We start from the raw sequence: 23,051 nt of genomic DNA on the forward strand, positions 1-23,051 counted from the left end.
GCTTCTCCTAACATATTTTCTTTCTGTTTCTACCTTCCCAGAAATCGATAGCCCAACAAACTTAGTGGTGAACCGAGTGACTGAGGACACAGTCTCCGTCTCCTGGAAGAAGGTGCTGGCCCTCATTGACCGATACGTGCTCAGCTACACCTCAGCAGATGGTGAGACTAAGGAGGTGACCGTGAGCAAAGAAAAAAGCTCCACGACTGTGACCGGTCTGAAACCTGGCATGGAGTACATCTTCAATGTCTGGGCCGAGAAGGGCAGCAAGCGCAGCAAGCGAGCAACGACGAGAGCGGTGACAGGTAACCACGAGCGGAGAGGATGGGAGGGAGGGAGCAACGGGTCAAGAAGGACTGGAGAGAAACTGGAGAGAAATTTGAAAAAGCAAACATGCTATCCACAGAGGGCTGCAATCTGACTACAGAAAGGGCAAGTGGAAATAAGTGTGATATTGGTCGGTTACTTTATCATTGGTGCCAGAGTCATTGTAATGCCCCAGTCCCACCCTGTTAGGAAACAAAATGCAGAATTATGGATGAGAGCAGTACTGAGAGGGATTGCTTCAGGGGAAAGGATGTAGAATTAGGGATTAGAGCAATATTGGGAGGGATTGCTTCTGGGGAAAGGATGTCAAATTAGGAATTCAAGCAATGCTGGCCAGGGATTGCTTCAGGGGAAAGGTGTCGAATTAAGGATTAGAGCAATATTGAGAGGTATTGCTTCAGGGGAAAGGATGTCGATTTAGGGATTAGAACAATGCTGGGCAGGGATTGCTTCAGGGGAAAGGATGTTAACTAGGGATAAATCATCAGAGCAATACCACCAGGGAAAAAAGAGTGGAGGATTAGGAATACGACAGACTAACACGAATGAGAAGGAATAACAGGAGAGCAATAATTCCAGAAAACATACAGGAGAATCAGGAATAAGAGCATTAAAGGAGGGCATAGGGCCTCATTATAAGTTTTGCGGTCCGGAAACTACGGTACCAGTAAGCTTGCCGGTACCGTAGTTCCCGGACCGGCTAACTACGAGTTGTGCTCGCGGGTGCCTTTCTGCCCGCCAGGTCTTACCTGGTGGGCAGAGCGGCACACACGAGCACAGCATGCCGCGGTGCATGCGGCTTCTGGAGAAGAATATTTCCCGGTGCCCTGGAATGGGCAATTACTGGGTCCGCCACGGGTTGTAATACCCCGGTAATTAGCCATTCCAGGGCACCTGGAAAAAAACAACTCTGGCAGCAGCCGTGCCTGTATTACAGGCGCGGCTGTCCGCAAGGGACGTATTGAGGCCCATAGACCCTAAAAGTGTGTCCAGTTCTTGGCTAATAAGCCTCACGATGGTTTCTCTGAAGCCATTTAGTCCTTCACAGCCTCCTAGTTTATCAAAAATGACAAGCACCCGTCAGCATACCAGCAGACATTTTTTTTAACCGATTTTAACAAACATTTCATTGGTACATATGTCTGTTCAGCACGAGCCTCATTTAACATAATAAGAGGCTGGGACAATCTAAAAGTGATCACTTTTTCTAAAAAAGGTTACAACATTGGGCCTCATTATGAATCAGGCGTTAAGGGGTTAACGGCGCCGTAAACGACGCAGACCCTTAACGCCTGATTCCGAGGTCCCTTAGCGCCATGGTGAGTTTAACGCCTGCTTTTTGCAGGCGTTAAAATCCATGGCGCTAAGGGACCATGGTGCTAATTACGCCACAGTAATTTACGGTGGCGTAATTAGCGCCTTCCCCACTCCCATTATGCCCTATGGGGCAAAAATGGGAATGGGGAAGGGTAAAATGGGAAATGGGGATTTACCGCCCCACTCACCTTGGAATGGGGCGGTAAATCCGCCATCCACCATGGTGTAAACATAGTTTACACCATGGTGGTAAGGGTACGACCCAGGCGGTAACTTACCGCCTGGGTCGTAATGAGGCCCATTGAGTCATTGCCGGCAGGTGGATTCATGAATCGGCTGGCCGCAGTCTGATGACGTGCGACCTCTCGGGCGCAGGCTTGCAACCGAATGCAGGTGAAAGGACCTGTAGAGTGGGCGTAGAGAGATGACTGCTATCAATTAAGTCATAGCAAGGCCGGTTACTGACCAGCGGAACTACATGCACTTCGGGTTTACGCTGCGTGCCGAGGACCTGATTCGTGGAATTCTTTGTACAGTGCCAAGTGACTTTTCACTGGTGCCAAGTGACTTTGCTCTGCCAACAAAGTGTTTGATTGCATATATGCGTGTAATCATGACCATGTGCAGCCCGTGGCAGTGTTGGGACCATTGGATTAGATTTGAGCTATGGATTTGAACACACATATTTTGGTTAGTGCATAAAGTGCAAAGCACTTTACAGAGAAGCTTTATTGTAGCGGGAGCATTTTGAGGACTGGATCACTCATTTTGATTCACTGGGCTTCATTCCAGGGGCAATTTTATATAGGCTCACATTGCTTCACCTGCTGGGAATTGTAAGCTTCCATTCGGGAGGGGTAAAGTAAAGACACAAACGTACTTTCTTTGCTGAACAGGTTACTATAACTATGTATGCATTGTGCTGCCAGTTCATTATATGATGTGCAGCTATTTCAAGTACTCGCTATAAAGGAGTTTAATATTAGCCCTGTGCACAGTGCTGGCTTTAGCAGCAGAGCGGGGAGGTCATCACCTCAATAGGGTGCAGATGCAAAGAATCAGCACCCTATTGTTATTAAATGCACCTGCTCCTGCTCTAGAAAGCCGAGCACCTGCACAAGTGCGGATTGTATTTAATTTCAATAATGCCCCTGCTGCGCCTTCTCCCGCCATGCCAGCTTGAGGGAGACCGTGAAAGACTCCCCCGAGCTGGCATGGCTGGTGGGCTAATAGCACCCCCGGCAGTCGCCCGGTCGCCCCAGCCTTAAGGCCGGCCCTGCCTGTGCACATCTTTTTACAAGCATACAACTTACACACTATGATTCGAACGCTAGCCCTGCCCCATCACACCGGGGCCCCTCCTGCTCCCTGCAACCGCAGCTGGGATCACAAAGTACATTTTTGTCCCATTTCCATCAATGAGAGTCGGTCTAATCTTACCAGAAAACATCACCCAAGTGTTGTCCTTTCAAATGCCATGATTCCCTACAAAACACACGACGATGCAGACTTCGTGTATGTTTTCCAAATCTCCTCTGTTCACCTGAGGAACATGTTTCTGGTTTCTGGCTTCATATGCGCTGCTGTGGAAGTCATGCAGAGAATGATCCTCTAGAACACGTGACACGGGCAGGTGTCCCAGCAGGTCTTCTTTACTGCCTTTTGGTACGGCGTCCACTCAAGGGTACAGAGCTGGCGCCTTCTGCTGACCACCAGTACCCAGCGTCCAGGCTGCCTACCTCTCACTGTCCTCCCAACCGCCACCTGTGGAATCTACGCACAGAAGACGCCTCAACATTCTCTCGTGACAAAGATGTGGCATCACGCATGTCACGTTGACAATTGGGTTCCGGGGCAGAGGGGCGGGATGGGATGCGGGGGGTGGGGGAGTGACAGGGTGCGGGGGAGAATAGTTAGATCAGGGAATTAAGAAGTGTTTCGATCACTCCTGGCTCCGGCTGTTTATTTCCCGCGCAGCGTGGTGCGCGATGCAGGCCCGCTGTCCCTCACTACTGCTTGTTGTTACAACCAACACATCTACTACCCACTACACACCGTCCCCAAACTTCACAAAATGAGATCGATGAGCTAGACCTCACAACATCAGGTGACACCCTCTACACACATTCCTCTTTAAGAAGGATTCACAAACAGGCAGTATATGACGCCCCTCATTACAGATGCAGACACCGCTAGAACATCACACAAATGAACCTCTTGAAACAACCAGGGAAAGACACCCACACTATCACCTTTACACACACAAGGAGCAATATTCACAATTCTTTATATCACACTATCAAGCAACACATATGTTGTGCACCTCTCCCTCGCATGACACAATATAGATCTACCACACACGTAACACAGGAAAAAGAACAGGCCATAGTTGTCGGACTCTACAAGGGCAACTAACACAGCGAAAATACTATAGAAGCAACACAGTACACAGAAATAACAAACAAAAGAGAAAGACGAAAACACATCAGGGGGTGCCCAACTAACTTAATCCCTCAGCACCCCACACTAGCCGAACACACCCAGATGACACCCAGCAAAAGCAAAGCACTTAAGGAATAAGCAAAGCTACTAACCTCTAGGACTGCATACAGCTCCTAGAGGCTGAGAAGTGCCCAAAACAGGTACACCCTCAACGGCTGCTGCACCAGAACAGGCTTGCCTGCTGGACCCCATCCCCAGAATCCCACAATATTATTACCTACCTCCAACGCAGCTCCGATGAGTTAATAGGTACTCTAACCCATGGAAGCTTGCCAGCAGGTGCCATGTGCCTACCTTTAGGCACAACGTACACGTCCTCTTCGCCCGCACAGGCTGAACTATTGCATACGCGTTTCTCTATATAACCATCACTGCTCAATGTGGACCGAATCATCACGTATGTTCACTTCACTCAATCCATGTAACTCCAACTCACGTCTTCACCTGCCTTATGCGGGATTATTACTCACATTCCGTGCACCACGTGCCAGCTCCACACAGGATTGTTGCAAGAAAGCAAAACATGTATTCTCTACACTATATTTTTCATACACAGTTTCACGCGCCAAATAATTATATTTTAAATATGGGTGCTAACAGGGCTTTAAGTGGCCTGGGGCTAGTCAGGGCCGAGCCCAGGCAATCTCCACAAAGGGCTCCCGAGCCGGTGGCCTGCTGGGACCCACTCCTGACTAGCCCAAGCCAGCCGACACCTCAGGCAGCCTGAATGATTGCTGCACGGTTACATGAGCGCCTGCAGGTCTTTTCTTTTTTCAAAACCGAAGTACGGAGACCTGCAAGCAGCAGGTGTAACCGTGCAGTGCGAGCTGCCTGATGTCTCTGTACTCTGAAACAGGAGGAGGGCTGGACTGCCCAGCTTTCCTTTTGTTTAAGGAGAGTAGTCCAGCCCTCCTCCTGTTGCAGGGTACAGAGACATCAGCAGCAGGCAGACCTTTCATTCAAGGAGTCCGTGGCTAAAGCCGTTCATACCACGCGGATCCTTCAATGAAAGGCCTGTCTGCTGTGTGCAAGCGGGGGCACACGGGTGTCACACCTTTGGCGCATCAAAGGCACTGGTCTAACGGCCGGGGTAACCGCAGCCACCGCAGGGCGGGGAGTCCCAAGGGAGTACGCCGTTTGCTTCTTTGAGAAGCTTGGCCGTGCGGGGGGAGGGGGCCTCAGCCGTGCTTGCAGAGGGGCCCCCGCATTTTGTGTTATGCCACTGATCAAAGGTAGTAATGCCAGTGCGGCCCACCTCCACTTCTTTTACCAGCCCCCATCCTCTCCCTTAGACAAGGGGGGGGGGCTCTCGATTTATAATTCCACTTGAAGCACTGGGTGACAGTGACATCTATAGATTGAAAACAGTATTGTCATTTATCACATTTTCAGGAAATCAGGCCAGGCGGAGAAGTGGCCCAGGGTCTGCACCTGCAAGGCAGTGCTTTGAGCAACCCTGGTGGGCACGTGGCCGGACAGTATGGACGACCCTCCGTTCTCCTCTCTTATAAAAAACGTAACATCTGTGCAATAGAAGCATGGAGTCGGGTTTTCTATGGCTAGAAAAACCCAGGCACAAAGAAGCATGGGCGTACGTTTAGAGGGGGACAGGGGTGTTTGTCCCCCTCCAATTTTCATGGCACACTATTTTGTCCCCATTCATTTGGCTGGGGCACCTTTTCTTCAGATGTCATGTCCCCCCCAACATTTTCAGCAAAGTTACTCCACTGCAAAGAAGTACATTTCTCTGAGAGCGTACAGAAATAACAACAGCTCACGTTGTTTGTTTCCTAGAAATCGACCCTCCAAAGAACTTGCGGGCATCGGAGGTGACGCAGACGAGCAGCATTCTCACCTGGGCACCGCCCGCCGCTACGATTGATGGCTATATCCTGACCTATGAGAAGGCGGATGGCACCAGCAAGGTACAGTTCTGTAAAACTGTAGGATAACGAATGTGGTGTAGAGGCTGTGACACCACGAATCTCGGCTTCCCAACTAAACAGCATTGTGTGATCTTGTACACATAATTGTATGCTTCTGTGCCTTACTTCCCCTTTGCGCAGCAATGTGTGAGCGCGCAGAAACAGGAATATCTAACAGCACCAAAAGGGGGAAAAACTGGTATGGCCATTTACCCCTGGCAGACTGTACATGTCTTACAAGCCAGACATCAAACATTGGCAGGGTCCAAACTTAACTTGTTTCTGTACAAGCCACGGGGCAAGCAGGATACACTTTTCATTACCCATTTGATAATGCATCACACGACCACAAAAATAGGTGACATACACCTCTGATCACAGAGTGATGTGTGCCATGTTTTATTGTAACTGACAGCCGTCCTGGCGCTTAAAACAATACGAAACACTGCTTTAAAAAGCCTGAAATACATGGTGGTGGCGTTTACTGTGGCACGCGATGGAAACACATTATCAAAAATCTGTTGAATTTTACATTGATGTTTTTATGCGTTTTATACCGATCAAGAGCAAGAGAGGACGAAGAAAGGAGATGAGAGCCAGGAAGGAAAGGAAAGAGAGGGGACGAGAGATGGGGAGACAAGGAGGAGATGGGACCAGGGGAAAGAGAAAGCTGAGATGAAAGCACAAGGAATGAAGTAGAAGAGAGGGAAGGAAAAGGAGAGGAGCTGCAAGACAGAAGATGAGAGAAAGGAAGGAATGAGGGATGCAAGCACAGACAGAAAGAAAGGAGGAAGAGGGATTGTAGAAAGAAGGGATGAAGTCATTCTGTTTCCATCTTTTCTATGTATCTACCCTTCCATGCTTCCACTCTGGCATGCCTTATTTCCCTTAAATAATTCCTGATCAATTATCTTTTCTACAATCATTCCCGTCTGTCAAGGATTCCCATCCATACTCTCCATCTAGTCTTCGACCCTCAGCCTTTATCTGCCCTTTTCCCTTGCTTTCTGTCATTGGTTTCTCTACCCATCCCTGCCCTCTTTCCATCTGTCTGCCCTGACTGTAGCAATAAGAACCCGTTCTGGGGGCTTCACCAACGCTGGGCCTCAGTGCCGTTGCCAGTTGGTGAAGTTTGCAGAGTCGGTGCTTATTGCCATATTAGCACCCCGGGTTTTCAATTAGGAAACCTGGGGTGCTAACAGCAATGTATTTTGTTTGAATGAATGGGACGCGGTGGCGTCCTGTTCATTCAAAGAAAATACTTACCCAAGATGGCCGTCCTCGAGCTGGAAGACTCTCTTCCATTTCCATGGTCCGCCGCCAACCGGATCAGGTATGTGGGGCAGGGGGAGAGAAGGGATCTGAAAACCCGAGGCGCATGGGCAGAGGGGGAAGATGGCAGGGCGGGGAAAGCAGCCATCTAGCTGCTCAGAACGGGGGCTGACATCAAAGGATTTATCCCACGTTTCAAGCTACCTGATTGGTTGGCTCCCCCACCCCGACTGCTAACCTTTAAGGTCTTTTGTTCCATGCTTTTCTCTATCCTGATTTCCTTAATATCTTTTCATTCTTCATGTCTATATATCCATCATCCTTCCGTTCCATTGATCCTTGCTTCATGACCATTTTCCTTAACTACCGTCCATGCTTTCTCTTTATCCTTCTAACTTTCCTATTTTTCTAGCCATTCTTCCTAGCTATCATTTCATCCTTCTTGTCTATTCTACCTGTTCCTCCATCCCTAGCTCTCTTTCCATTCTCCATATCTTTTCTCTCTATCCTTAGTAACAATCAGTCCATCCAACAATCCTTTCTACATTACAGTTGATCTTTCCAATCTAAACACTCTTTCCAATGTGTTAACCCATCAATCTATCCTATCTATCTATCTATCTATCTATCTATCTATCTATCTATCTATCTATCTATCTATCTATCTATCTATCTATCTATCTATCTATCTATCTATCTATCTTACTATTACTTCATCTTGCACACCTTTATACCTTTCAAATCTATTCTCCCATCCTTCCCATCCATATATTATTCTATATGCAACTCTACTCCTTCTCCACTTGAACCTTATTTTATCATTCAGTTCTTTAGATCCTTCCATCTGTTCTCTAATCTATCCTTTCATCTATCCATCCACCCTTCCGAGCTATCATGTTTGCCCATCTATCCTTCCAAACTACCTGCATTGCAGCATTCCATCCTTCCTATCTACCCTTCCACCATCCCTATCAATTCTCCCGCCCTTCCTCTTTATTCTTGGATCCTTTCTATCTACCTTTGAAGCCTTCCTATTCACTTGGCAATGTTTCCCATCTACCCTTTCAGCTCACCCAGCCCTTTATCTATCCTCCTGCCTGTTCTATCTCTTAGTCTACCTTTCTTACATCTTTACATTCATCTGCCATACATCTAACCAGTCAATTCTGAAACCAAAAGATGAGTCTAATCCTGGCACCCCCACTTGAAGACATGTCTGGTCTTGGGCAAAGGCCTCTATCTCCATTTGACTCAATTTCAGCCAAACAGAGGGGCTTAGAAACAGACAGAGCAGCATTATTTAGTGATAATATTCAATTCCTTTGGGAAAAGAAAAGAAAAATCTAAGAGAACACACCATTGTGTACATACAAGCTTCCCTTCTTTTGCTTTGTTCACAGTCTTGTACACATGATGCAAGAGATACAGTAGCCTAACAAATATCAAATTGATAACGTATATTTGCTGCATCTGTGTGTCTCCAGCAAAAACATACCGCACTTTATCTGGCTAGCATAGACCCCGGTCTTCTTGTTTCATTCTGTTCAGTGCAAGTTAATGGCTAATGGTTAGCTCTTTACGGTGGCACATTAAATGGTTTTTGTGTCTTTGATCACTGTTAAACTAAGCAGGGAAGAGAACATAACATGGTGTCACGTCCCATGCCCTCATGCCCATTGCTCTGCCAGTGTGGATAACTGTGCGGCACTTCACATTAGCCCGGGTGGCTTTTCACTATGGTTCGAGCAAGTGCCCCATTGGTAAAATTGCACCCTGCTAATAAAAGGGTCAATACAAATGATCAAAAAATGAAAATGCTAACCAAAACATTATGTTGTCTGGAAAAAGTTACATATGATTAGCATACTAAACCAGATGTTTCAGAGCAAACCCTACCCATCACAATATGCTATTAGAGAGGACCAGTGGCGCTGAGACTGTGTAGGCCATGTGTTTCCTTCTGCCGCTATGTGTGTGCAGGAGGTCCTCTAGCTCAGGACCTGTATTGCCCCATAAGGTGTATGCCATACAGTGGTATCCTGCCCCTTATCCCTGTGTGAGTCTGAGCTCTGAATATGTTGGTAGAAAGGGAGGTGTGTACTGTCTTGTATTCCTTCTCTTCCCTGTGTGTGTGTTAGGCCCCAGCTGTGATGTCAGAGTGAGTAGGTGTTGGAAGGAATACAAGACACAACACACGCGTCTCATTCCGCAGCTACGAGTGTACGTACAGGGTATCCCCTAGCTCAGGGCCCACATCTTTCTAACGCTTTGCACTTGTTTCTGGCAGGAGGTGAAGCTTGGTCTGGTTCGACAGTTTTTGTTGGAAGGCCTAGAACGGGGAGTCAAGTACACCATCTACTTGGTGGCCTTCAAGAAAGATCAACGGAGCAGGAAGGCGACCACGACCTTCACAACAGGTAAGGCCACCCATCATGGCTGCTGTGTAGGCCCTTATCCCGTAAAATGAGAACTCAGTCCTCCATGGTATGATATCATGCCAGCCCACTATAGGAAGCCCCACAAATGAACCTGGGTGACCACAAGAATTCTTAGTCCAGCTTGGCTAGAGGTTAGTTAGAAACGTATCATTGTCTAGAGAGTTTGAGGAAAGACAGTTTGAAACTTCTATTGCTTGAGGAGAATTCAGGAGTCAAATATTTCCAAGCCTTCTATTCTAGTCCTATGTTTGGTAGTGCTTTAAGAATGGTTTCACATTTTATATAGCAATGTCTTTCATTATGCAGTTTTCTCAGAGGGTAATTGTGTAATATTTGCCAGTGACTAACAGGCTACATTTATATATAAATTTGCAAAAACATTCACGTATTGAGATTGCATGTCTGTGCAATGCGTCAGCCTGAGCCCGCCAGTCTACCTTCTGCAGAGCACAGCCTGAGCATTCAACTTCACTAAGAAATGGTGGACATGGGGTTTTCATAAAACCTTTGCTTGAAATTTGAGTAAGAATTGTGTACACTGGCGCATAGGAGAGCTTAAAGGGGAAGGAGCAACTTTGGACTTCCTCGAATCTCCCTAAGCTTTACCAACCAATTCTCTGTCTCACACTACATATGGGTTCATGCAAGGATCACGGGTGAGGTAGCCATGCTAATCAAGCAGATAACATGGGTGGTACACAAATGTGCATGAACCCCAGCGCATGAGTGGATATCCAACACACAAAGCCCAAAGAATGGACAAATTACTAGAACGCATGAGCTCCTCTGCGTGGTATGTGCAATGCCAGGCATAACCCGCATACCATGGGTGGGTAGAGTATCAATGTACACAACACACATTATGTGGATGGAGTACTGCCTTAATGGTGGAGGTACATATATGCATTAACCCCTATTATGCATAGAGTAACATCATGCATGGACCTCTTCATATATAAGAAGTAACAGCACTTAAGAACCCTTTAGTAACTAAGCGGGTGCAAGGACTCGCACAACCCATAGCATTAACTGAGCACCAGCTTAGAAGAAGCCCACATAACGCACGTGCTACCAGTCATGAGCCATATTGGTAGTGGGCTGCAATCAGTCAATTGGGGGCCCATAGAGCAGGGGGCCACTCAGAGACAGAACCCTTCTTGAAGGAGACAAGATGGCGGCAGAGAATTCGTTCTTGCCACAGCAGCAGTGTTGAGTTTTGGTATTACAAGGGGTTAGGGGACAATGTGCTGGAATAGACAAATGATCTCCACTTCTTGAAATTGATTTTTTTGTAAGATATAAAAGATGGCTGATCTTTTTACTCGACCTTTCAATAGCTTTTCTTCCTTCCAACCTGGATACAGGAATATCAATATGATAGCTGTCGAACTGGCCACCCTCTTTCCTCCTCACCTTACATCACTAGAGCTGAAGGAGCATTGGCCGTAACCCGCGTTGGTTATAGTACCTTTTACTGCAGGTGCAATGGGAAGCTCAAGTGTGCAGATATTTTCCTGTCTTCTTTGATCAGACGCTTGCCCCACAACGTTACACCTGCAGTCGGGGTGGAGGGAAATGATGGCTCAGGGCTTCATCGAGATGGATCGGCAGCCGGGAAGGTTGGGTGCTCCGTAATTCTCCTCAGTCACATTGGTGTCCATGTCTACCCCTCCTGTACTTGCAGCACATGCCGCTGCCTATAAGATACAGTTGAAAAGGGCCTTCTGCCCCCCAGCCAGTCTCCAAGAGACCTAGCAACCTGCTGAGCGGATTAAGCAACGGTAGTACAAGGGGCAGCATTACAGACATATGTTCCTTCTACCACTCAGAGCTCAATCTCAGCGCCTCCTGAAAACAGGCGGATGAAAGGAAGGGGGGAGGGGGCTTGCAGACTGGTAAAGCGACTAGCAAGACACAACCCATTAGCATAACATTAGAGGATGCACAAGTGGGGCACATCCCTGTGCAGAGTTCCAGAGCAATCAATTTCCCATAGCTGAGGGTCACCTATGGAACAAATGACAGACCATGCAAAAGAGCAGATAAAAGTACAGGCGAGCAAAGGGAGTCAACATTTCCTACCAGCCCAGACCTTCGACAGCGCTTTGCTGTTAAGGTACTCTGGAAACCCAAATCAAAGCCCTCCGAAACTATGATTAGGAAGACACAGAGGGCCTCATCATGAGTTTGGTAGCAATTTGTGGTAAAAATGTCAAATTATTGCCAAGAAATCCTTGACTGTTACCGCCAGTCGGGTCCATTGACTTAGCACAGGATTCTGAGTGGCGGTATGGCGGTGCTAGTTCCATATATGGGGTTCATAGGACTCCATGCAGATTGTGACGGATTTACCACTAGTGGTAATTCCACCGCAGTAAATCTGCTGATTTCTGGCATCAACGTGGAGGCAAATCCTCCACATAAGGCCAAACTCGTAATTTAAAGGTGCAGTAAATGCAGCAGTGATTCTGTGACTGTCAAAAAAAAGTGGCAGAAACAGAATTACCGTCACTTTATACCTACACCGCCAAACTTGCAATGAGGTCCAAAGTTGCCACAAATGCTTGTCCCAGTAAGGCCTATGGTACTGGGATGTACAACAGCTGTACAACTGTTCCCAGAACACAACAGCAGATATCAACACAAACAGCCCAACCAGCCCTGACAGTCATGATCTCGACGTGCCTGCACAAAACCCTGCTTATAATTAGTTTTCATCTGAGTGTGTCAAGTTAAAAAACACAACAACACTTTGAAAGACAAAGGGGGTAATTCATAGTATTCAGCGCACAAGTAGCGCACGCGTCTGGCGCACAGTGTTCACGTGCGACAGTCTGTGCCAGCCGCATGCGCCAAAATCCATTTTCGCACACAGCGTATTCATGGATTTTAACATCCATTACCAGCCGTGGCGCAGAGTGGCGCAGCAACCCTGCAGCAGCGCCAGTTACGCCCCCAACCCCTCCCCGTGTGCCATGTAAAGCGCACAAATCCCGTACATGGCGCACAGGCCAGTGGACCAGCATACAGGCCCCCAACCACGAAAACGCCTGTAAAACTCCCCGTACACCCCTCCGAATACACGTACCCCGCAGCGCGGGGAGAATCATACGCAATTGTCCCTGTGCAAGCGGGGTACGTGTATTTTGGTTGTTCGTGGGAAGTTTCACATGCGATTGTCCCTGTGCGAGCGGGGTATGTGTATTTCGTGGCTTCGCAGGATGTTTCACACGCGATTGGCCCTGTGCGAGCAGGGTAAGTGTATTACTGGGGTTCATGGGGAGTTTCACACGCGATTGGCCCTGTGCGAGCGGGGTACGTTTATTTCGTGGGGTACGCTGGAAGTTTAACACGCGATTGGCCCTGTGCGAGTGGGGTACGTGTATTACACGCGATTTCGCTGTCAGAGCTGGGTACTTGTATCCAGTGGGGTGCGCAGGGAGTCCCACACGTGAATTGGCAGTGTGGGTCCTCCCAGGTGTGCCCTTTACCCCCTCCACGGCCCATGCAGGAAGCCCACACCACAGGGGACTGCCCAGCACCCCTGGTCATGTCCCGCACGCTGCCCATCCACCATGGGCATGCCCCCCAGCCAGCCCACATGTCACTTTGCACTAGTGATCACCAACTCATGTCCCCCAGCACCCTCACCCCCCAGCAGTGAGGGGAAGCTGCCAGCAGGCCCCGACTCATGTTCCCCAGCACCCCCACCCACCCAGCATTGACGGGCACCTGCCAGCAGGCCCCGACTCATGTCCCCCAGCACCCCCAACCCCCAGCAGTGAGGGGTAGCTGCCAGCAACCCCGGACTCATGCCCCCCCATGTGTGGGGCACCCCCACCACCCAGCATTGACGGGCACCTGCCAGCAGGCCCCGACTCATGTCCCCCAGCACCCCCACCCACCCAGCATTGACGGGCACCTGCCAGCAGGCCCGACTCATGTCCCCCAGCACCCCCACCCACCCAGCAGTGAGCCTCAGGCCCTGACTCATGTCCTCCAGCACCCCCACCCACCCAGCATTGACGGGCACCTGCCAGCAGGCCCCGACTCATGTCCCAGCACCCCCACCCCACAGCAGTGAGGGGCACCTGCCAGCAGGCCCCAACTCATGTCCCCTAGCACCCCCACCCCCAGCAGTGAGGGGCAGCTGCCAGCAGGCCCCCACTCATGTCCACAGCCCCCCACCCACCCAGCAGTGTGCCTCAGGCCCTGACTCATGTCCCCCCCCCCTACATGACATAAAGATGCACAATCATGGCCCACATCTTGAACAAAATACCACAGCACGCCACCCCAGTCTTGAGATGCAATGATTTCCCAATCCACCCCACACTGACATGCCTATCTCAAGACACAAACCAAAAGTCAACTATGTACATAAACACATGTCCGTCACACACACACACTGGTTGGCATTGATTGTGTAAACCCACATTTTCACATGCATGAACTCAAAGAGCAAATTACACACATGTAAGTAAAATATCATAATTTATTATGGACAAAAATAAAGCAATGAAATGAAAGCATAAAAAAATTGCAAACATGAAATGAAAAGCATGTACAAAAGATGAGTACATGAAATGAATAACCAATCCAAAGAAATCCAAAAGAAAAATAGTCCAAACTCTTCCTCCACCAAAGCAAATCCAAAGGAAACATAAAAAATAAAATCCATTAATCCATGGTGAAATCCAAAGAAAAAGTTCAAATAAATCCATTGTCAAACTATGTACAATCAATTGTCAAGGGTCCATGAGCCCAATGAAAGAACAGAAACCTATTGAAAAAACTACCTAATAAAAAAACTATATACAAATGTGTGGGTCAAAGTCCGAACACCCCAAAATAAAGGAAAACAAAAATGAAACCTAAAACTAAAAATTATATACAATGGTGGCGGGCTAGTCCGACGGCTCACTTTCTGATTTCCCGGGCCAGGGCATCATCGAACTCCTGCTCAATGTCCTGGAGGCGGTCCTCTTCCATGGCCCGAGGGTTCGCAGGGATGATGCCATGTTGGATTCCAACTCCCTGCGAATAGCCTCGAGGCACTCAGCCCGCCTCAGTGCCCTCTGCATGGAGTTCTCCGCCCTGAGCCGTGCCTCTTCTGCCCGCCGCAGCTCTGCATCTATACGCTGGCCGAACTGCAGCCACACGGAAGACACATCCATTCCAGGGTCCTCCTGCCCTCTGTCCGATGCTTGCCCCTCTGATGTCGATGGCCCCGAGCCATCATTGCTCCCACCTAGTGCCTGCTGCTGCTGCTGCTCTCCATGTGCCCTATCCGATGATACCTGCACATCCTCCATCAGCTGGTCTCCAGTTGTTGTGGTGTCCACCCCTGCTGGACCGCCGACTCCCGACTGTGGCAGGGATGGGATCTCCACCAAGCTGGCTGTGTTGGTCAGGCCAGGTCCACAGGGGGCCCTGGTGGAATCTGGGCCGGAAGACGGCAGGGAGAACGACTGGCGCATAGTCTCCACAGAGGAGGAGAGGTCTGCCAGAGAGCGCGACACATGTAGGAACCCACCGACCAGGGCCCCTCCCAACAGTGCCACGTTGCGACGCTGCTGTTCGTGATGGTGTGCGTGCTCCACCCAGGAAGCACGCACATCATCACGAATGTCACGCGTGCGCAACGCGACACCAACCAGGACGGAGCCCATACGGTCATGGGACCCCTTGTCTGCAGGTAGTGGAGAGGCAGATGATGTGGCACTCCCCCCTACCTGCGGACGGGCCTGAGACGGGGCATCTCTGCTGGTGCATGGTGGTGCATGATGATGGCAATTCCTGGGAGGGGGGCTGGGCTTTGCGTCGCCACACGGTGGAAGCATCCCCACCGCTTGGCTCCACAGCGCCGTCTCCGCCCTCTTCTTAACTTGACGCTGCGTAGAGGAAGACATAGAACACAAGTATCAGGGTACAGTACAATATTCCCCTAGACAGGAAGCAATAACACATGAGTGGCTCTGTCAAATGGCACTTCCATCCTGTCCCTCCACAATAAATGGGTGAATACACGCAACACACATGCAGAAACAGGCACAGCGCCTGCAATCAACATCAGCATCCATGTACAAGGGCCTCTTTTAACCAAAATGGTGCTTTCAAACTCACATGCATCATGGCTCACACTGATCCCATGCGCACACATCACCGGAAGGTCATGCATCATGGCTTGTACACCACAGACACAGTGGATAGACACAGTGGATACAATAGTGACCGCACTGCATGAGTGAATCTACACATCATCACGGACATGTGTCATGCATCTATGGCGTTTCAAAGTCACACACACACTTCTCAGACACACACACATGTGCACCATACTTGTACATGAGAGCAGCACCCATCCCTCACCCCCCCTCCATGTCCAAGAACAGAGACTGGCATGCATTCATGTGTGCATTCCGCACACATCTCCCCATGTTGTATTGGAACACAGGCACCATCCATGTGGTTCACACATTACTGGTCTCACATGCATGACCATGATGTCCCTGCACACAAACATCCATACATGGCCTATGTCACACATACAGGCAAGTATCAGACTACCAGCACACTGCAACATGCCCTGTCTCACACAGCAATGCTTGGCCACTTACTGCTCAACTCCAGACCGGTCTGCGTCTGAAGGATCTGGGCATGGAGCGCTGGGCCTACGCATTCCAGGACCCTCATCTGGATGTTGCTCATGCTGACCCGGCACCCCTCTGCATCCTCTGCCTTCGCGAGGCGTCGGGCCATGTAGAGAGTCCTGGACCTGAAGTCCTCCCAGCGCTTCCAGGTGTGCTTGATTTTGCGGGTTGCCACCCCCTCCACGGGGATGGCAACCACTTGCGCGTGATGTTCCAAAGAGGGCATCATAATGCCCCAGGACATGCTCAACCAGGACACCAACTTCCTTCTCACTGAAGCTGGTGGCCCTCTGCCTCTCTGGCTGGGGGTCGCCAGTGGTCTCAGATGGTGTTTACCCCGACATGGCGACCCCCGAGGCAGACGTGGGTGGGCACCTGGGTCCTGGGGTTGGGCTGTGGAGCGATGGTATCCCAGTCGGGAGTCTTCTGTTCCAGCAGGGATGGACACAGCAACTGGACCCCTGCAGATGGCTGACGTGCAGGCACCAAATAGCAGGGCATGTGGGCAGCAGGCAGACAGCAGCAGATGGCTGGTGGGAGCATGCTCGGGGCTCTTGGGAGCAGGAAAATGGCCTTTTGGGCAGGAGCGTAGTCTTCCGTGTGTTTTCGCGTGGCCAGCTTGATACGGAGTGTTTTGGCACATGAAAAAAGTGCACGTCAGCGTGAAATCCGAGGAAAGGCCCTTAGCGCGTAAGCGCGTAAGTGACGTTACGCGTGCGGGCATTCCCAACAACATGGGTGCATTGTGAATCAGCACGTGAGAAAACTGCACGTCACTGTGCTATTGTACAAAAGGGCCTTAGCGCGTAAGCGCGTAAGTGATGTTGCACGTGTAGGCTGGCTTAAAATGTACGAGTATCACGCTATTTTCTTGTACGTGCTTTTTGTGGAGAGCGAGCGGGTGTTTCTTGTACTTCTTGTCGGTTCACACGCGATTACTTCACAACATTTCCAGTTCATACTCCCTGTTTCCTCAGACTGCGTTCTTTTCTTCTTTTGGCGGGGGTGTTGCCAACGGGCACACGTGCATCTTTTTCACTTTCTTTTTCAAGGCAGATGGTGAGTAGCAAACGTATTATCAACTGTGGTTGCCCCCGTGTGTTGCGTACCCCTTCAGAGGTCATTGTAGGCTGCGTGTAACATGCGTATGCTTATTTTTGTGTTTCTGGGTGCCACAGCGTAGTGCGGGTTCATTTTTCCATGCACGTGGTCTAGCAGGGGTTGTGTGCACGTGTACTTTTGTTTTCGGGGTGCCTGTGTGTTGCGTGACCCGTCATCTTCCCCCAGGGGTCACATACAGCCTTGCTAGAGCACTAGGTACGAATTCCATCTAGTACCCTACCCCTTTCACCCCAATTGCCCAGGACAATTGTTTACTGCAACTCCCATATGCACAACAACATCAGTGCCATGGTTGGGAGGCGACCAAGCAGTAAGGGAGGCAAAGGTGGCCGACCTCCAAAAGGTGGGCGTGGTGGGTGCGGTAGGGGACGTGGCCAGGATTTGCAGGGTGCTCCTAGAGCCCCGTGTGTGGAGGACCAATCGGGGACACCTATGCCCCCCCCAATGGTTGTGGGAAACGTAGCTGACACCATCCCAGCTCAGCCCTTGTTGGTCCGGCCCATTTTGTCACCTGAACCGGCACAGGACGACTCCCAGGCTGACTTCCAGGTCAGTAAGTCTAATCCACGTGTGGCGGTGAAAGTTGCTGTCACCAGGCCATGTGGATCTGGGGCAGCAATGTCATCTGCTGCCCCAAGTACCCAGGTTGGGGAGACTGCAGGGGCAGCTGCAGTTCAATCCACCCCAGATCTGAGTCTCCCAGCGAGGACAGTGTCGGTCCATATCCATCACACCGACGTTGGCCCTGCCGACATCACCCTGCAGCCAATGCCTGCACCAAGACCTATGGTCATTGTGCCTTTACAGGCTTCTAGTACCCAGTCCACCTGCGCTTCTGCCCCTACTGACCAGAGCGCCGTAAGCCACTCAGGATCCGCACCACCTTACAAGAAGAAGAAGAAGGGTGCTCTTGCACTACAGGCTGAGACTCCAGACACGGCTACACACTCCGGCACCTCAAGGAAGCATAGCTTCAATGACGCCGAACTTGATGCACTTGTGGCCTATGTGCCGGCACATAGCCCCGAAATGTTGGTGACTGCAGGCTGTAAGACTACGACTGCTCAACGTGGGGCCCACTGGCAGACCATCGCGGACCACCTTAGTGCCCTTGGATTTGTGAGGCGCACAGCTGATGATTGCTACAAGCGGTGGAATGACTTTAAACACAGAGCAAAGAACAAGCTGGCTTCCAATCATGCCTCTTCTCTGGTGACTGGTGGTGGGTCTCCACCAGAGGACGACCAACTCACTGAACATGAGTCTGTTGCTGGAACCTTCGTCACAGAGGAACAGATCCAAGGCGTGGGAGACCTACCAGATTATGAGGCATTGTCCGGTGAGTGCCCATGCAAGTGTGTATGTTTCTTGGGTGATGTGTAATGATTGAGTGCCAGGTGAGGGTGTGTACTCCTGAGTTGTATGGGTCACCCATGTGCTTCCGCTAAACCATTCACCGGCCTTGGGTTTGGGTATGACAGTATCCCTTCTGACCACAGTAGCCAATCAGTCGCCACATTACTGCAGTTGCCCTTGAACTGTCATCTTGCAACAACATTGTTCTGATTTTTCAGTGTTCATTCAGCCTGATTGTTTCAATCCTCCCATTTTTGCAACACATTTTTCTGCTCTAATGCCACATATGTGACATGCTTCTGTCATAGATTACAACCCACATTGGCCCACATTTATTACTTTGTTATGGGAATGATTTGACCATTCAGGCTGATTGAGTAAGGGCCTGCTCACATTAATTTTTGGGGCCTGTTTGAATGTGGAACATGATTGTTGTTTCCTGTCATGTTGAAGTGACCAACCATTGATGTATCCATCTGCCTGCCATCACTGTATTATTGCACACTGGATGTGTTGCAGTGTGTGGCACATGCATATTTTGTCACACTATTTTGCATTTTTCATCTCATCATGTCCATCTCTCATGGATGGGTGACAGTACTCATTCACTGACGTATGACTGTACATGTCAAATGTACCATGGCTATGCTACGTGCCATCTGTGTGCTGGCATATGCCATGTATGTGGATTGCCCATGCCACTCACAGGCTAATATGTGATGCCAGTGCTATCCAGCATGCAGCACATGTGTTGATTTTCCATCTTGGAGCCCTCAGTGTCTGCTTTTTGCCTCCCCTTCCAAGTCATTGACAGTGCATGCATGCCAGCGTTATAGTCGTGTGGGACATGTGTTATTCATGTACCGGATCTCTGCCTTGTCAGGCCTATGTGTGTGCTAAGGTGCTCATGTCTGTTTCCATTTGTTGTCTTTCATGTTTTTGCAGGTGATGATGCACTTGATGCTGTTGAGGTGGAGGAGATGGTGCAGACCCAGGAGGAATCTCAGCCACGACCGGGCACCAGTGGAGGACGTGGTGTGGTGGTGGGTGAAAACCCTATCCTCCTGCAGACCATACTGTCCACGGGTGTCTCTGGGTGCACCTCCCCAGACATCTATGATTCAGGTGCTGAATCGGACAGTGGGACTTATGTGCTGTCGCAGGTGAGTGTTTCTGGCATGGTGCTGTTCTATCCAACCCACCTGCACCGGGGGTAGGCCCCTCTATGGGGATGTCAGTGTTGGTAACTCCGCCTTTGGTGGTTACGGATGCAGGGTCACACTCCACAACATATGATCCTGTTCCTGGGCCAGCAGATCAGAGGGGGAATACAGTCCTGCAGCCTCAGCCAGTGCCAGCACAGCAAGGTGCAGATCGCCTTGCCCCAAACAGGTGTGGTGCCCGTCGACGCGGTGGCCGTACGCCACCAGGCAATACTGTATGGGAAAATGCCATTTACAGTATAGCAGCACAACAGGGAGCATCGGTTGAAATGATGGCTCAGGCAATGGAGAGGTTGGCCACTTCCATTCTCCCCCCTGAAAGGCAGATGGAGCAACAACAGCAGGCAACAGACTCCATTTGCCAATCACACAGGGAAGACATGTTGGCGTCCAACAGGGACCGACGGGCGGCACTGGAGACTCTGCGCGAAGCCATATCTGTAGAGTCACAGGGCCACAGGGAAGCCCTGAGGTTAGAACTCCATTTCCTCAGGGAGACTCTGGGTGAACTTGAGGCTTCCCGAAATTTTAGGTCAGAACAGCAGCTGGAGCAGCTCACACGTTCACTCTCAGCTGAGCTGCAGGCAACTCGTGAGGAGATCCGGGCATCACGCAAGGCCGCGCATGCAGAAATGCAGGCAACCCGTGAGGTGCTGCATGGGGACCTCCGTACTATCATCCTCCAAAATGAGACCTTCCATACCCGCATGCTTGCTGCCATGGAGGATCATACCAGGGCTTTGCGTGGGCTGCCTCCCATAGCACCGCCACCTCCTGATGTAGCAGCAGAGGGTAAAGAGAGCTACAGCAGTTCTCCCACATTGGTGTAGCCGTGCAGGCAATGAGCCCATGGAGGTATTTTTTTTTCTCGCAACATCCACGCAGGTGGGTGTTGGTGTGCACCCTGTCCTCGAACCTCCTGGGTGGCCTTCCCCCCGCTCCACACATGGCCATTTTTTATTTTTTTATTTTTTTTTTACATTGTGTTGCCTTGTGTGGCTCCCGTGGGCATCCACTGTGTATTCCAACTGGGCACATGCAGGCTTGTTCTGTCTTTGGGTTAGATGCTTGAGTTCATGACACACACACCCCTCCTGCTTCCCCTCTCCATGGGCTTGCAAAGGGTGTGACCAAGTGACAGTGACTTACACAGTGGCATTGGGCTCCCATGAGCTGTGTGGGCAGTCTGTAGTCAAAACTGTGTGGACATCCCTAGTGGGGAATGTTGTTGTATTGAACACTGCATGGTGTATTGATATGTGCTTGTGCATCCATGTCTTCCTCCTTATTCACAGGTAACTTCTTCATGTCTTAACAAGGCCGTCTCCTTTGCAGATGCAGTTCATAATTTATGCAGTACACTGACACATTTGCCTGACAGCAACACTCTGCAGTTGGAAAGGGTAGATGTGCTGGCTTATTCAGGTTGTAAGACTTGCACTACTTTGATTTTGTACTGTCATATTTGCCACTGTTTCATCCTGTGTTGCTGGTAAGTATTTGTTCATGTGTGCTGTTTGTTATTGATTACTGGGAGCATATTGTCTGTGGTCTGTTTACATTTGGGACATTGCACTTTTTGACACTTGTGTCATGTGTTGTGCATTCATTTGGTTGCTTTCACATTGCATGACATGCCATGGTGTGTTGGGTAGCTGAGATGGGGAGGGGTTTGGTGACATGGCACTATTTTCATGATGTATTTTGCAATGGGGTAGTCATTCATGCAGCATAAATGTGTGTCTTTTTGTGACACAGCATTGGTTGTCTTTCAGTAGGTAGGGATGCACACAATGTAACACTTCCAGGTGACCAATCTCAGGCTGGTATGGTTGTGACATTTGACTGTCCATTATGTCATCATCATTGATTGTCAGTTGGTATGTGCCAGGGCTGTGTGCACTCCACAGGGGTGTGAATTTAGGTGAAGTGATTAGCCACCAGCTGCGTACAGGCTGCCTCACCACGTGCCCTTTCGCCTCCCATGCGCATCGGCCGTACATGTGGTTGGGGATGTGAGGGCACCACCATGTCCACCGGCAGGCCCCGGCGGGTTGCAACGTTGTGCAGGACACATGCTGCCACTATGATCCTGCACACTACTGGGGGCGCGTATAGCAGCTGCCCACCAGAGCAGTCAAGGGAGCGAAAGCGTGACTTGAGCACTCCGAATGTGTGCTCCACTATGCCCCGGGTTGCAATATGGGCTGTGTTGTATCTTACCTCGGGTGGTGTGGTGGGGTTCCGAATTGGTGTCATCATGTGGGTGCTCAGAGGGTAGGCACTGTCCCCTGGGGAGGTGATGATGGGTATCATTAGTGGGGTTGTGACATTACTCAGTATCTGACATGCATGCATGTGCAGAGGCATTTATACTCACCAAGCAGCCATGTATCGCCATGCCACCCAGCTTCTAGGTCCCGGTTTAGGGGTGAAATTCTAAAAATGAAACTGTCATGGGTAGACCCTGGATAGTTGGCATATACTGAGGTGATGATTCCCTTGGAATCACATACAACCTGCACTTTGATGGAATGCCAGTGCTTGCTGTTTTGATAGATGTGCTCAGTTGCCCTGGGAGGACGTAAAGCCACCCATCAATGGCACCAAGCACTTTGCGGAAGTGTGCCACCCCGTAAAAGTCCTGGACGGCAGCCTGCCTTTTTGCAGGTGTTCTGGGCATGTATATGTGCCTGCGGACTGAAGAGCGTGCAGTCATGATGGCCAACATCTGGTGTAGGCAGCGTGACTGCATGGCCTGTGACACCCCCCCCCACTATGGCACTTGTCCGCTGAAATGAACCAGTGGCCAAGAAGTGCAGTACATTGAGCACCTTTTCCAAGGGGCTCAGTGCTTGGGAGCACAGGATGGGTGATGTGAGGTAATCCTCCCACTCACTCACCAGGTTGAGTATT

At 50.0% G+C, this 23,051-nt stretch overlaps 1 protein-coding gene across 4 annotated transcripts in view; it reads left to right on the forward strand.

Annotated features, from left to right (window-relative positions):
• Positions 1 to 23,051, forward strand: part of TNN (tenascin N) — a 235,065-nt gene that overhangs the window by 184,220 nt on the left and 27,794 nt on the right. For all 4 annotated transcript variants that reach the window (XM_069641134.1, XM_069641135.1, XM_069641132.1 and 1 more), the window contains exons 7-9: positions 42 to 305; positions 5,941 to 6,071; positions 9,631 to 9,760. In XM_069641134.1, the coding sequence (XP_069497235.1) occupies positions 42 to 305; positions 5,941 to 6,071; positions 9,631 to 9,760 (525 nt within the window). The remainder of the gene's footprint in view (positions 1 to 41; positions 306 to 5,940; positions 6,072 to 9,630; positions 9,761 to 23,051) is intronic.

The sequence above is a fragment of the Ambystoma mexicanum genome, chromosome 1q (assembly GCF_040938575.1).
Source record: "Ambystoma mexicanum isolate Mex_15411 chromosome 1q, UKY_AmexF1_1, whole genome shotgun sequence".
In the NCBI taxonomy this organism is placed as follows: domain Eukaryota; kingdom Metazoa; phylum Chordata; class Amphibia; order Caudata; family Ambystomatidae; genus Ambystoma; species Ambystoma mexicanum.